We start from the raw sequence: 13,595 nt of genomic DNA, 5'->3' as shown, positions 1-13,595 counted from the left end.
TGTGCGCGTGTTTTGGTCATGCGATTCGATAAATGCTGATTTGCAAAGTGCTCCAGATGACCAACGTGGCACAATTTCCTTTTAGTTCCGTGTATGTTTTTGCTTCGCATGGCTAGTTTGTATCATTGCGGCGGAATAATGGTGGCATGAATTCCCGACTAAAGATGCACATAACAAATGCACAACCTGCCACTGTGTTCAGGTGGAATGCTTTAATCGGCGCCCCTTCTCTAACATTATATAGTGCATACACAGCGTTGACCAATTATGTGCGCAGTTGAACATTACTAGCTTATTTTGTCCCTGAAATTGATTCAATTAAATGTGCGAAGGCTTGAGTGGACATTAATTGTGCACCGTGAGAGAGCCATGAATCGCACCCATAAAATCTTAAGGAAAGCAAAAAAAAGCATTACCTTGAATGCAGAGGTTACTTCCTTAAGGCATTCAAAGCCATACAGAAATGTTACAAAAGGCTAGCTGTTAACACCCAAAAATTTTCATTGTAATAACAAAAAAAACCAACATCTTGTTAAAGCACTTTTCAGTTTTGAAAGTGGTCGCATGCAAAAAAAATAAAAAAAGATACCCAAAAAATGATTGTTGAGCCAACAGTGACATCAGGAATAATATTACAAAGTTTTTAAATGACTGTTAGCCTTATTGTACTTAAAATATATTTGGAATCATCATTTCACATGCCCGGTGATCCAGTGGTTAGCGCATCAACCTCACATTGCAGAGGTACCAGGTTCGATTCCAGCTCCAGCCTCTCTGTGTGGACTTTGCATGTTCTCCCCAGACCTGTGTGGGTTTTCTCCGGGTACTCCGGTTTCCTCCCACATTCCAAAATCATGCATTGGAGGCTTATTGAACACTCGAAATTGTCAATGTGTGCGTGGATGGTTGTTCGTCTGTGTGTGCCCTGCGATTGGCTGGCCACCGGTTCAGGGTGTCCCCCACCTACTGCCTGAAGACGGCTGGGATAGGCTCCAGTGTGAATGAAATATTTACCTACTATAGACTTGAAATGTATTTTTACAAACGGCGAGCTATTTGAAGTGACGTTGGAGTCTCACCGGCTGGTCGGCCCGATTGATCCCGACGAGGAACAGGGACTCTGCGATGAAAAGGCAGATGCACAAGTTCTTGTGGATGGTGTTGCGGTCGCTCTGGAGGCCGCGGAAGAAGCAGAAGGTGAAGAGGCTGACCAGCAGGCACACCAGAGAAAGGAGGATGCCCACCCAAGTGATGACATCCAGAAGTATGTCGTGAACCGTGTCTGTGTTCTGTCACAGAGGGAAAAAAAAACATCAATCCACTTCCTGTTACTGTGTTTTTCACGAAGAGCAATAATGTTCCTCGGGTGATTCGACCTGGTGTGTGATTAATGATCCAACAGTGTCAGAAAAGTTGTTTATCTCTTTATTAACTCAACTTGCAAAGATGTGAAATGAAAAAGTCCTCCGATAAATTCTGGCGCAGAGGCAGATGATTCTAATATATGTTTCCGTGCATAAATCCTGGGAAAAAATATTTTTAAAAGCGAGGCACAGATTGCCAGAGGATTTCCCATCTGGATGCGCTATCATTACCTGACGACTTGCTATCATGATGTTAATGGGAAAGACAGATGCCCAAATATTTTTTGAAAAAGGTTGTTCCTGTGTATCAAGCTTAAGGTAGTGACATCTTGATTTATTAACTCCACATCATTATTGCCCCCAAATACTCCGGTCAGCTTTTGAGGTGCTTTAATTTCCCAGAGGGCGAGTCCTCTTTTTCAGGCTGCTGGGCAGTGATTTAAGGAGGAAAAAAAGAAAGTCTTCAAATGAGACCAGTACAAGAGCAAACTACTACTAGATTTTGTTGATCACATGTACTAGACTATCTCGGCAAGTTTGATGCCTCGCACTAAAACACTGGCTTGCAGCGAAAAGCTGTTTGCGACGCCGCGCTAGGCAGGTTGCAAGGCTGATGCGTCGGGCGTCACTTGCTTCATAGCATTGTGAGAGCGAAGACCCCGAGGTCGACGGGCCTAGTGAGCTGAACAAGCTCTATCCATCACACTCTCACCTTCAATTGAATGAAAGAAAAAAATAAAAAAAAATAAAGAAGAACGCACGGGAGGAAGGCTGCTGCAGAAACACAGTGAAGGGCAGCGAGTGTATCTACACCTCGGTGATGGATTTACTGTGAAACGATTTCTTTATTCTTGGAGGTGGATGATGGCCGCGAGCCACTATGACTCTGCTGGGAGGGAGCGGGGGTTGCGGCGGGGGCTCAGCTCAAGGCGGGGTGCCAAATGATGCAATCTGCACCTCACCTCATGCAAAAAAAAAAAAAAAAAGAAAAGAAAGAAAGAAAAAAAGCCTCAATGATGGCAGTCCACAGAGGTGTCTTGAAAGCAGGCGGCTGTCATTTTCTGGCATTCACTCACTGTGACACAGCCAGCCCCAAGCTACTTTGGAAAATGTACACGGCGCATACAAGACTAAGCAACATTCATTCGGAATTCAGTCGGTCTGTGTATCTGCCATTTTAATAGGATGCTTTCCTGGAATGTTAAAAAAAAAAAAAAAAAAAAAATGCTTGAAAAGCCAGTTACACTTTGCAACAAGAATTTGGTAGGAATGTCTATTTTGAGTAGACCCCCTTCCCTAAAATAATAATAACTAAATAAATAAATACATTTGAAAAAGACAAAGGAAGTCAGCCATTTTGGTTTGAAGACACCATTTTAGCTAAGTAGCACCATATGGAAAAAAACGACCGCCCCACCCCCCTTTCAAAAATAAAAAATAAAAAATCAGCCCACAAAGCCAGTTTGTCTCAGCGACATGAAATTTGGTTGGATCGCTGTCATGAGTAGAAACACAACAAAGCTTAAAAAGTTGTGACCAAAAAGGCATAGAAAGTCGGCCATTTTAGTTTGAAGTGGCTGTTTTTAGATGTCCTTCAAAAATAAACTTTTGTCCAATCGCGCGTCCCAGTTCTACTCGATTGTTGTAATCGTATCCCTGATGGCTGCGTAAACAAATCTCCGGTAAATATGACTGTGTCTTCCAGATTAAATGTATATTCCTTTCCGAACGATTGGGTTTCGGAGTAGAGGAGTGTTTTTGATGTGGCGCCTCCGCCGCCGATAACCTTGAGACGTCCTGTTGCCGAGCCTAGAGACATAAGCGCGACGAGATGTTTGAAATTGGTGATAAATAATCACATTTGGCCGTGGGATTGAGAGCTTTTTAACATTTTGCGTGTCTCGACTGGTCCGCGGGCATCGGGTGAATGTCAAACAACAAGCAGTTTCCTTTTTTTGCCAGGCACTGCTTTGAACAGCCCCCCGCCCCTTTTTTTTTAACCCCCCAAAATATCCGCAATTTAAATGCGGTATTTGTGGAAATGGCTGTATATTGAGAAGAAATATGCTTTTTTGGCTCCCATAAGAAACAATAAGGGAAAAATTTCAGTTGCTGAAGCTGCCGCTGACTCATTGGTGCATGGTATCTACATATTAGAGTAAATAGGGTCCTTTTTATTCTAATTAGAAGCAATCATGAGTGTGTCTGTATGAGGGAGGGGTTTCATTTTTAGCAGCTGATGCACCTGGCCGCTAGTTGATAGGAAATATGGGATCAATGTCAAACAACAAGACGCAGGCGGCCGCTTTGAACAACCTTCTTTTTAAAGCCCCTCTAATATGTCCGCTTTTGAAATTCAAATGCGGCATTTGTGACCATTTTTTGATGACGGCTCTTTGAAATCGACTCTCAAGTAGGTAGGATAAGCCCCAGGGAAAGGCACGGAACTGCCGCTAAACTGCAACTGTTCTTGACGAATCAGTAAGTCTAAATCAGTGGCACATCCCAGCGGATGATGGAGAGGGTGATATTTGGGGAGCATCCATCACTGTCGTCGCCGGGAGAATCTCCACCGCGGCGGCGTCGGAGCGAGACGGCAACGCCAAAGGACAGTCAAGGTTGCCTTTGTTTGCGCGTACATCGGAGGCGGCGATGACAAGAGGGCGAGGACGGCAAAATGTGCGCAATGTCGGTACGCTACACGGATGCCATCCCGACAGCTGTTCCGCCCGTCATAAATCGGCGGCCCGAGTCACACGACTCCTGGCTGTATTTCAAGCCTGCACAGGCAGATTTATGCTTTGCCAATTGGATTGACTTCACGTTGAGAGAGAGCCGTCGAGCGATACAAGATGACTTCCTTTTCATCACGCCGCACATTGCACGCAGAACACTTTGGTCCGCATGTGCCACCCTCAATTATGGTTACAATGAGGACCAGCATAAACGGTTTGGCTTCCATTCAGTTTTTCTGAGAAATAAAAAAGGCGAGAGTGTGATCTGATGCTATGAACGACCAAGTCATGCCGGTGACATGCTACTTGCTAGAGTGACGCGCTACTTTACAATGGCTGCCATTTTGAGTGACTCGTGATCTGATTATATATCATCAAAAGTCTGATTGAAGTTACTATTCACAGACTTAAGCTGTAATTTTATGACCAATTTGGTGAGGTGTACAGAACTGAATGTCTTTCTTCAGAGAGGACAACAGCAACGGTGCATTTTTTTTTAACCAAGCCACAGTCTGCTAAATTGATATAGCTTGCACATACAACAAAACTGAGAGGAAACAAAAAATAAAATACAGGAAAAAATGTAACTATAGTCTCTATGATGAGTCTGTGACAGATAAAAATTACAATAATAAGTACTGTTGACAAAGTGTTATCTAGCTTGAAGACAAACATTCAAAGTAGTAAAGGAGTAGACAGTATTGTATTTATGTTAAGGGAAGTCTAGAAACACTATTTTTTTCATATAAAAACTGATTTATGTTAAGTCAAAAAGGCAGATTTTATTTCTTTAATTTGAAAAGTACTGGAAAAATCTGTTTTCATTTCTATGTTGAGCGGCGTTGTCGGCGTCTGAGGCAAGTAACTTTGTTCCTTTTAAAATCAAAAACTCAGTCCCCAAGTTATGTTTGAAGTCAACGAATCAATAAAGCGAGTTAATTACTTTTTCAAGGTGACTGTGGCAACGCTGGCGCGAGCAACGCTCATACTGTCGGATGGCAGTTTCCTACCTTGACATCCATGTGGGCCATGAGGACGGCAAAGTTGGTGAGGTGGGTGCAGGAGCAGGTTGTGTGCGTCCTGTTGTTGCCCAGCAAGCGGCAGTCCTGCGTGGACCAGTAGCCGGTCATTGTGCGCTTGGAGTAGCTCCAGAATGAACAGTTGGGGTTAAAGTTCTCCTGGGATTGCTGCGGGAAGCAGAGCGCACATTTGAGGATGACATCTCATTTTCATGCCGCACTGCTTAACATTCCGTTGATGAGCCCAACCGACGTCATTTTTAGACACCGACTTGTTTCGTGTATTCATTTTTTAATATTGAATAAATTAATATAATTTTGAAATGCAAAACAAAGGCAAATGATTTCAAAATGATTTGTTTCAAATGAATATTTTTATAGATGTACTTCAAAATAAATAAAACACCGTTTGAATGTCTTTTTAGAACAATAACTTTAATTTTCCTACACTGTATTAAAAATCGACAAATTCCACAACATAAAATATCAATATTTGTATAGAAATCACATAGTAAATAAAGTAACATAACTTGTTTTATTCTGTTTTGTTTTTAATTTGAATAAACACCCCTGATTTAATTTCAAACTTCAAAACTCTGTTTTGATAATTACATTTTTTTTGGACAAATGCATTTCACATTTAATGAACAATAAAAAAAACAAAAACAAACATACTTGAAAAGCGATTCCGTTCCTTTTTGTCACGTGCTGTGCATTTGCATACCTGCAGGTGTCTGATGGTAAAGATGACCGGGTCGGAGAGATAGACTTTATTGGCGTCCTTGTTGATGGCGGCCGTGATCACCGGCGAGTTGACGATGACGGAATAATTGGTTGCCATGGCATCGCTGCCCAACTTCATGCTGGCGTTCTCCGTGGACAAGTACACGCCGATATGCTTGTACAGCACAAAAGCAATGCGGATCTCACCTGTGAGGGGGCCAAGAACAAGTGCACCTCAGAACAGAGTTTACTTTTCATCTCACACCCAAACCAGAGTTGCGCGCAAACCATACTTTGGGAATGCTTGGTCTAAAGCAGCCATTCCCAAAACTTCAACCCCGCCATCCTAAGTCTTCCGTTCGTCTTTGCAGTAGTTTAATAACTTAATATTCACAAAGAAACTGGGTGCAACATTCCTGAATGCCTCCCCATTGAAAACTATCCTTGACGTATACATCAAAATCAGAAATAGCTTTATTGTCATTGTACTACAGGGTACAACAAAACGGAACAGACAAAATCGTCCAAAAGTCAATGACCAACAGGAGGTTCCAGAACAGCTGGATCACCACACAGACAAAAAAACTCATAATGGAGGTGGAGGGAAAAAAGCAACCCCAGACTCATCCCCTGTAAGGGGTGCGGAGTATGCATTTGGAAGAAAAAAAAACTTTGACAACAGTCAACATTATAAAAGCGATCGACTTTCTGTGAATATGTGTGTACGCATGAGTCATCAGTGGCAGTGAATGAGTTAGTCATGATGCCAGATCAAAGCATAGAACAAAAACAATTCAGTTTTAACCCTGCAGACCACCATTTGTAAATTTGAATTAGAATTAGAATGACTTGACATCAGCTAGCCTGAACCATGAGCTCATTTTGATTCCCATTCGCATCCCTGAAAGGAAGTGTTGTTAACACCACAATCCAAAGAGATGTACAGTTCACGGAGGCAATTCTGTGTGGTGACATCGAAAAATGGAAAAGCATACGCGCAACAACAAACAATTACTTTAAATTGCACGTTGCAGCCACCACTCATACACCGACTCAGATGACAAAGAGAGCCATTTTCCTTGTTGATCATCTCCTCCCGCACTCATTCATATTCACTCCCCACCTCCTCCCTCATCTCACTTTCAATGGCAAAGTTACCCCCCGCCGTGACTTCGATCGCTCAGCGAGATGAAAGGAAAACAATTTGGGTCATATAACACTGGATGTCGGCAGGAAATGTATCGCGCCGTCCTGCGAGAACGCCGGCTATGGACGGCTTTTTTCTCATCCCGCTGAGTGGCGACTGCATTTGCATTGAATGCATTCTAAAAATGGCAGGTTCTTGCTGTATGTAAGCACCTCATTTGCACACCGTTAGTGGCAGGTGTACTGTACGAGTCAATTTCTGTGACTCCGTGTACCTTCAAGTCTAATTATTGGACGAGAAGGTGGCTAAAAGGAAGGCCTGCTGTGCAGTGAAATGCTGCAGTATTTATATATAGGTACATATTTGCCCAAGTGTTTGTGAGTATGAGTGTAAATGGGGTTTTTTCGGTGTATATTTGCCTTTCATTTGTCTGGCAATCAGGCCATGAGGACCAGTCCACAACTTGAATAGAATGTGGGGTCCCTCAAGGGTCCATCCTTGAACCTCTTGATCAGCCTTGTGCGCTACCCTTGGGTCATATTCTTCAGGGCGCCAATATTGGTGATAATTTCTATGACAATAGATGCTGAAAGCTATCAACATCCGCTAGTGAGTTCAAACAGTTCAAAGTCGTTTGTTTCATTCGTTAGGATTCCGTACAATACAGTAGCGCGCGAAACGGCTTGATTGTGCAGAAAACAATCAAACAGGATACAACTGGCCGAAAGGTACTTGCCGTTTCTTCCATGTTGCTTCAGTGTGTTGGCTGACAGGTGGATGGAGCTGCCCTGTCCGCCCGTTTGGGGGAATTTCAAGTCAGGCAAATTCCCGTCGGTGCTCATCCGTGCAACCTCCAACTCTGTATACACAATTAAGCCTCAGTTATTTGAGGAAATGGAGAATGTTGGTCATCATGACTACCGATCATGATAATGGGAGGTTTCTATTCGAGGGAGGCGTTTATTTGGCTTCAGTGGATGATACATTTATTGGCTACTTGGGGTATGGCATTAAAATACTGTAATATACAGTACATATAAGATGTAGTTATAAACAGGAATTATTAATGGAGGAAATTTACTTGATGAAGTGAATCATCCCACACCGGGGGACTGATTGGGAGGCAGTGGCATTTACTGGGTGTCATTACAGTACCATTAAAGATAACAATGGCAGGTGTTAATTTGGACTCAGTGGATTACACATCTAGTGATTAATTTTTTTTCTAGTTTATTTGGGTTCAATGAAGGATGCACCAAAACACAAATTGGAGTATAGCGTTATTTGTGAAAATACTGATAATTAAACTGTTAGGCGGTTATTTTGTTATAGATGATGACGCAATGAGTGATTAATTGGGGCATGCCCGTCTACTTGGGAGGATTATTTACTCTAATATAGGACTCTAGATTAATAGGTCCCTCGAATCCGTGCCTTCGTTTTTAGAATTTTGGTCTCATTTCTATTCAGCACCAGTCCTCTAGCTAACATGCTAATCTGCCGGAATCTGTGGGCGAGATGAGCGCACCTAGAAGGAGACAAGGACGGCCATTTCTTAAAAAAAAAAAAAGGGGGGGGGGATCGATAATGAGTTGTAGTAATCACAGATGCTTAAATGGGCCAACCTTATTCTGGTTATAGAAGGCGCGGTACAGCGCAAACAAGAGAAGCGAGGCCGAGTAAACATGTCGCCGGCACATAATTAACAAGCGTACCAGCGCGAGCTGTAAAGTCTCCCATGGGTTGAGCAGCTGACGTCTCGTTCACCTTCCGAACAAGCCTGGATTCGCCCTAATACCTCGATGAATTGTGCGGCGGATATAATAAAATCCATTCGATTAATGCGCCTCGCTGTCGCTTCCTTATGAGCCACAAGACCTATATTTTATATTTTTAGATTGCCATAGTAGCGGGTGGAGGGGCTTGAAACTCAGAGAGGGGGTTGATGCTATTTCCTTTCGGTTGTCAGTTCTAGGTTGAAACTTATATTTTTTCCAATAAATATTCTATTGGAGAGAGTCGTTTATTTGGCTGGAGTGGAAATGGAAGGAACACCAGGTGACTAATTGGGGGCGTTGAATATTTGAGGAACTATTTTCAGTGTGTAGTGGCGACCAAAATAACAGCCATGACAATGGCAGGTGTCTATTTGAGGAAGTCATTTATTTTTCATTGGTGGATTGACACACCTGGTGAATAATTTGTATTTGAGGAAATGGGTCATATTAGTCATTATCACACTATTGAAAATTTGAGGTGTGTATTTGAGGCGGATGAACTTAGCGACTAATTGGGCACGGCGTCTATGAAAGGGATGTCCACTCGTCGACATAATATAGTAAATTGCTTGTCATCACAAATAAGGAAGGGAATATCGGCTCGAGGGAGGTATATTGGAATATTGGGCTTCAGTACATGATTATTTGGGGAAGTGGGTTCTATCTTTTCAAGAAATGCTATACTACATTCATGTTATTGTCACTAAAAATGATAATACAAGGGGGTGGGGGTATTATTTGTCTACAGTGGTTGATGCACTGAAATTGGAGCACTGTCAAAATTATTTGAAGACTTATACAGTAATACCTCGTTTATCGCGGTTAATGGGGACCAAAACCACCCGCGATAAACGAAAATCCGCAAAGTAGCGACAAATTACAGGTAAAAAAATATATAAAAATTTTAAGTCCGCAAAAGTTCCACAAATGGTCGGCGTGAAGCTGCAAAACAACAGCGAGTCACATAGAGCAACATATACGAGTCTGTATATTTAAAAAAAAAAAGTTTTTCTTTTAATGTTTGAAAAAATCAGTGTATATTTTGTATATTGTATTGTATGTGTATATATATATACAATCAGGTGTATATTTGAGGGAGGAGTTTCTTTGTCTTGAGTAGAGGATGCACCAGGAGACCAATTGGGGCACGGCATCAACTACTTGAGAAAACACTTTGTCGGTACAATTTATCTCCAATAATGATCACTCAAGGTGACTATAGGAGAGAGGTGTTGATTTTTGCGCCTGCAGACTCACGTATGTTGTCGGTGTTCTCCTGCACGACGTCGGTCTTGAGCAGGTTGTCTGCCAGTATAAAGGCTCCCTGCTCGACCGTGTCCAGTAGCGTGGTGGCCGCCCGTAGCTGCTCGCCCGTGCTCAGTTCACGCCACGCTGCCTGAGTCTGTGGCTGGAGCAGATTGTTCACCGTCTCCACCATGGCCTGCAAGTGATTTGAATTTTAGGTCTTCATTTTAAAAAAAAAACTTTATTTTTCAGGAGTCTTTTTCCAGTAGAAATACCAGTAAAGGCTGAATTTTCGAGAAAAAAAACAAAAACCTAGCACTATATAATGACATACTTTATAAAAACATTGAGTAATAACAAAATGAAATAAATTGTGAAGAGTTAAAATGTTTGTGCATCATGATTGATTCAATTCATTGTGCTGCTCCTTCCGGTGTGACCGCTGAGGCCACCGGGGGCAGTCTAACATGCAACAGCAGGTTCACTGTACACACTTGCCTCTGCATGAAATACAAAAACAATAAATGCAGTTCCTAAAGCTGCAAATGAAGCAAAGGCCACTCAGAAGACAAAAGCAAGAGTTGTGACACAACGCGGCTCTCGGTGGGAGTCTTTAATGGCCGTGATGGATTTTCTTCCATGCTGACATTCCCGTCACATAAAAAGCACTCAGGTGAAAAACGCCACGGCGTTGCTACGCGGCAGCCAGCGGATGAACCGGCTATTTACCGCTGGCATAACTATCCGGCACGAGCCTCTGCCGCTCGTTAACGCCGGCGAGCGGCCATTACGTCCCGCTTTAACCCGCCAACAACAATGCTGGCGCGGGTAAAGCGGGGGAACAAACCGGAACATTTGCAAGACAAGATGAAAAATTAAGAGCCATTAAAGATTTAAAAATGCCAATGGCGATATTCGAGCATTGAATGCTAATTGGTTGAGAACATGCTGTTCATTCAAATGGGGCGACAGACTGTACATGTTCGCGTCTCCTTTGCTCATCTTCAAAAGCGAATTTTTGCACACACAAAATAGAAACGATTCATCTCATGGATTTTTTTTTTCCCCCCTTAAATCAGCACATTATAAAACGGACTTTGGCGATGACGTCATAGGCGATAAGCGCGATTGTTCGGTGAGCTATCGAATGAATGCCTGATCAAAACAGTGACGGAAAGCAGCCTGAAGAGATTTTCTCACCAGGCAGTTATTCGAGAGAGGAGGTGCTCATTTTTAAGTATATTCTCACAATTTATTTTCAAAATGTAACGGTACAGCCCCCAAAAATATTTGTACAAGCAATTAGTTGTATTCGAGATAGGGAAGATGTTTGTTTATTTTTTATGAAGTCTTTTATCAGTATCTTGCATAATTTACCTGCACCGTAAATACATAGCGCAAAATAGCCCTCATTTTTTATTGCATTCTCATATCGGTAGATTTTTTTTTTAGATAGGAAAGGGATTTTTTTTTTTTTTGCGGAGGAGGCTCTCGTTTTGATCTACGGTCTTGAATGTGTGTCTAATTTAATTGTACAATAAAATAAACGGTTTGCACAAGGTAAACGTATATAAGAGGGATAATAGGCATTTATTAGAAAGGATGCCCTCATTTTAAATTGAATTCTTATATAAGCATACTGGTATATACAATTCACCCAGATCACTAACAAAAATATTCATACCATAGTAGTGGTCGATGATAAGTTTATTGGACAAGAGGCCTTTGTTTTGTTTTTTTCCAAATGCATTTTTTATTAAACGTTTTTTAAAAGTTGTATTTTGGAGTGACAAGGTTATTCTATCCATCCATCCATCTTCCAAGCCGCTTGATCCTCACTAGGGTCGCGGGGGGTGCTGGAGCCTATCCCAGCTGTCTTCGGGCAGCAGGCGCGGGACACCCTGAATTGGTTGCCAGCCAATCACAGGGCACACAGAGACGAACAACCATCCATGCTCACACTCACATCTAGTTCAAACAGCCTGCTATGCATGTTTTTGGAATGTGGGAGGAAACCGGAGCACCCGTAGAAAACCCACGCAGGCCCGGGGAGAACATGCAAACTCCACACAGGGAGGCCAGAGCTGGAATCGAACCCGGTACCTCTGCACTGTGAAGCCGACGTGCTAACCACTGGACTACCGGGCTGCCAAGGTTATTCTACTACACGAGTATTTAGACAATGGAATCAGACTCGAAGATGTAAGGTGTTTATTGGAGAGGAGGCCCTCATTCGTCATCGACTTATATTGCCGCATCAGATTATGCTAATTTATTTCCGTGATCATATCAGTTGTGCAAGGTATTGAAAACGCATGGTGGGATTTTTATTTGATTCTTTTCCCACAGAGGGTGCATTTATGTGAGGCATGGTGGCCCCGATTTGCGGATGATTATAGTATCAGCCTGGATGCATTGCAACCCCACCTACACCTCCACAACACGGATGTAATGATTCATTATTTGCTGCAATCACACCTTATGTGCGAGAGACGCAGGTTGAGTTGCTCTCAATTAAAGAGGCTTTATTTTTCTTTTTTCATTTAACACTGCCTCTTCAGGCAACTGACATTTGCCTTGCCTTTGTTCTCCACAACAGGAAATAAATGCCTGACATGGGAGATGATGGACACACAGACCGAGTTTGGGTTGGTTGTCATGCGGAACATAGACAGTGGTGCGCAGCGGTTGCAAATATGCAAACAAGGCTCTCATGAAACCAGAAGCTGGCTTTCAATTGTCTTCACTAAACCGTGGTATCACTTCAAATCAAATCAATACAAAGGAAATACATGAAATCGTAATACAATAAAATACATTAAATTTATGTCACGCATATAATCATAAATAATCCGTTTGTTTTGTTATGTTCATCATTTTATTTTGAAGATTTATGAATTAAGAAATAAAATAAAAGTAATGTATTACAATAAATTTAAAATCTATAATTTAAATATATATTCATTGTGATGGAATGTATTACTCGTAACACATTTATTACATTTTATTCATAAAATTTGTTAAAATATAACTATAATAATGATATATTTACCTATATATGACTTTGCATTTCATAGTGTAATTATATAAACTATTTTTGAACAATCAAGTTGTGGCGCCGCTGGAAATAAGGCAAATATATATGTAGATAAATAGACCTAACACAATAAATAGGTACAAATATGAACATATATCGAATTTGACTCAACAAAACATCATGAAATGACATTTAATATTTTACGATTAAATTAAGATGAATATACTTTAATCATAAAGAACATATTCTGTTGCACATTTTTAGATCCAAGTTCGAATTTGTCGTGAATCATCCTTACTTCACTGAAAAGATGCGATTTTAAGTTTGATGAAACGCTCGAGTTGAAGCAAACGACTGATGATCTGGTGTGAAGCGCTGCAACGCGTGCTCCATTTAAATGAGAAAGACATTAGCCAGTCGCCTGGCGCCAGTCCAGGCCGGCCTGCACTGTGTTGTCTTCTATTCACTTCTATCCACGCGGATTGATGAAATCAACTCGGGGGGGGGGTCTGGGGAATTGATTTCTGATCTTGAATCCCCTGGAATT

At 41.8% G+C, this 13,595-nt stretch overlaps 2 protein-coding genes across 14 annotated transcripts in view; one reads left to right on the top strand and one right to left on the bottom strand.

Moving 5' to 3' along the window:
- The window catches only part of LOC127605003 (adhesion G protein-coupled receptor L3-like), a 138,762-nt gene that overhangs the window by 26,943 nt on the left and 98,224 nt on the right, over positions 1-13,595 (bottom strand). For all 13 annotated transcript variants that reach the window (XM_052072553.1, XM_052072544.1, XM_052072570.1 and 10 more), the window contains 5 exons: positions 10,024-10,207; positions 7,725-7,847; positions 5,843-6,048; positions 5,110-5,286; positions 1,080-1,289 (listed from right to left, as the gene is read on the bottom strand). In XM_052072553.1, coding sequence (XP_051928513.1) covers positions 1,080-1,289; positions 5,110-5,286; positions 5,843-6,048; positions 7,725-7,847; positions 10,024-10,207 — 900 coding nt within the window. The remainder of the gene's footprint in view (positions 1-1,079; positions 1,290-5,109; positions 5,287-5,842; positions 6,049-7,724; positions 7,848-10,023; positions 10,208-13,595) is intronic.
- mfsd8 (major facilitator superfamily domain containing 8) overlaps positions 1-13,595 on the top strand; it is a 375,281-nt gene that overhangs the window by 304,386 nt on the left and 57,300 nt on the right. The window lies entirely within an intron of this gene.

Source organism: Hippocampus zosterae, chromosome 1, assembly GCF_025434085.1.
Source record: "Hippocampus zosterae strain Florida chromosome 1, ASM2543408v3, whole genome shotgun sequence".
Taxonomy (NCBI): domain Eukaryota; kingdom Metazoa; phylum Chordata; class Actinopteri; order Syngnathiformes; family Syngnathidae; genus Hippocampus; species Hippocampus zosterae.
Note: the sequence above shows the minus strand (reverse complement) of the source record. Positions and strands in the feature narration are given on the sequence as shown.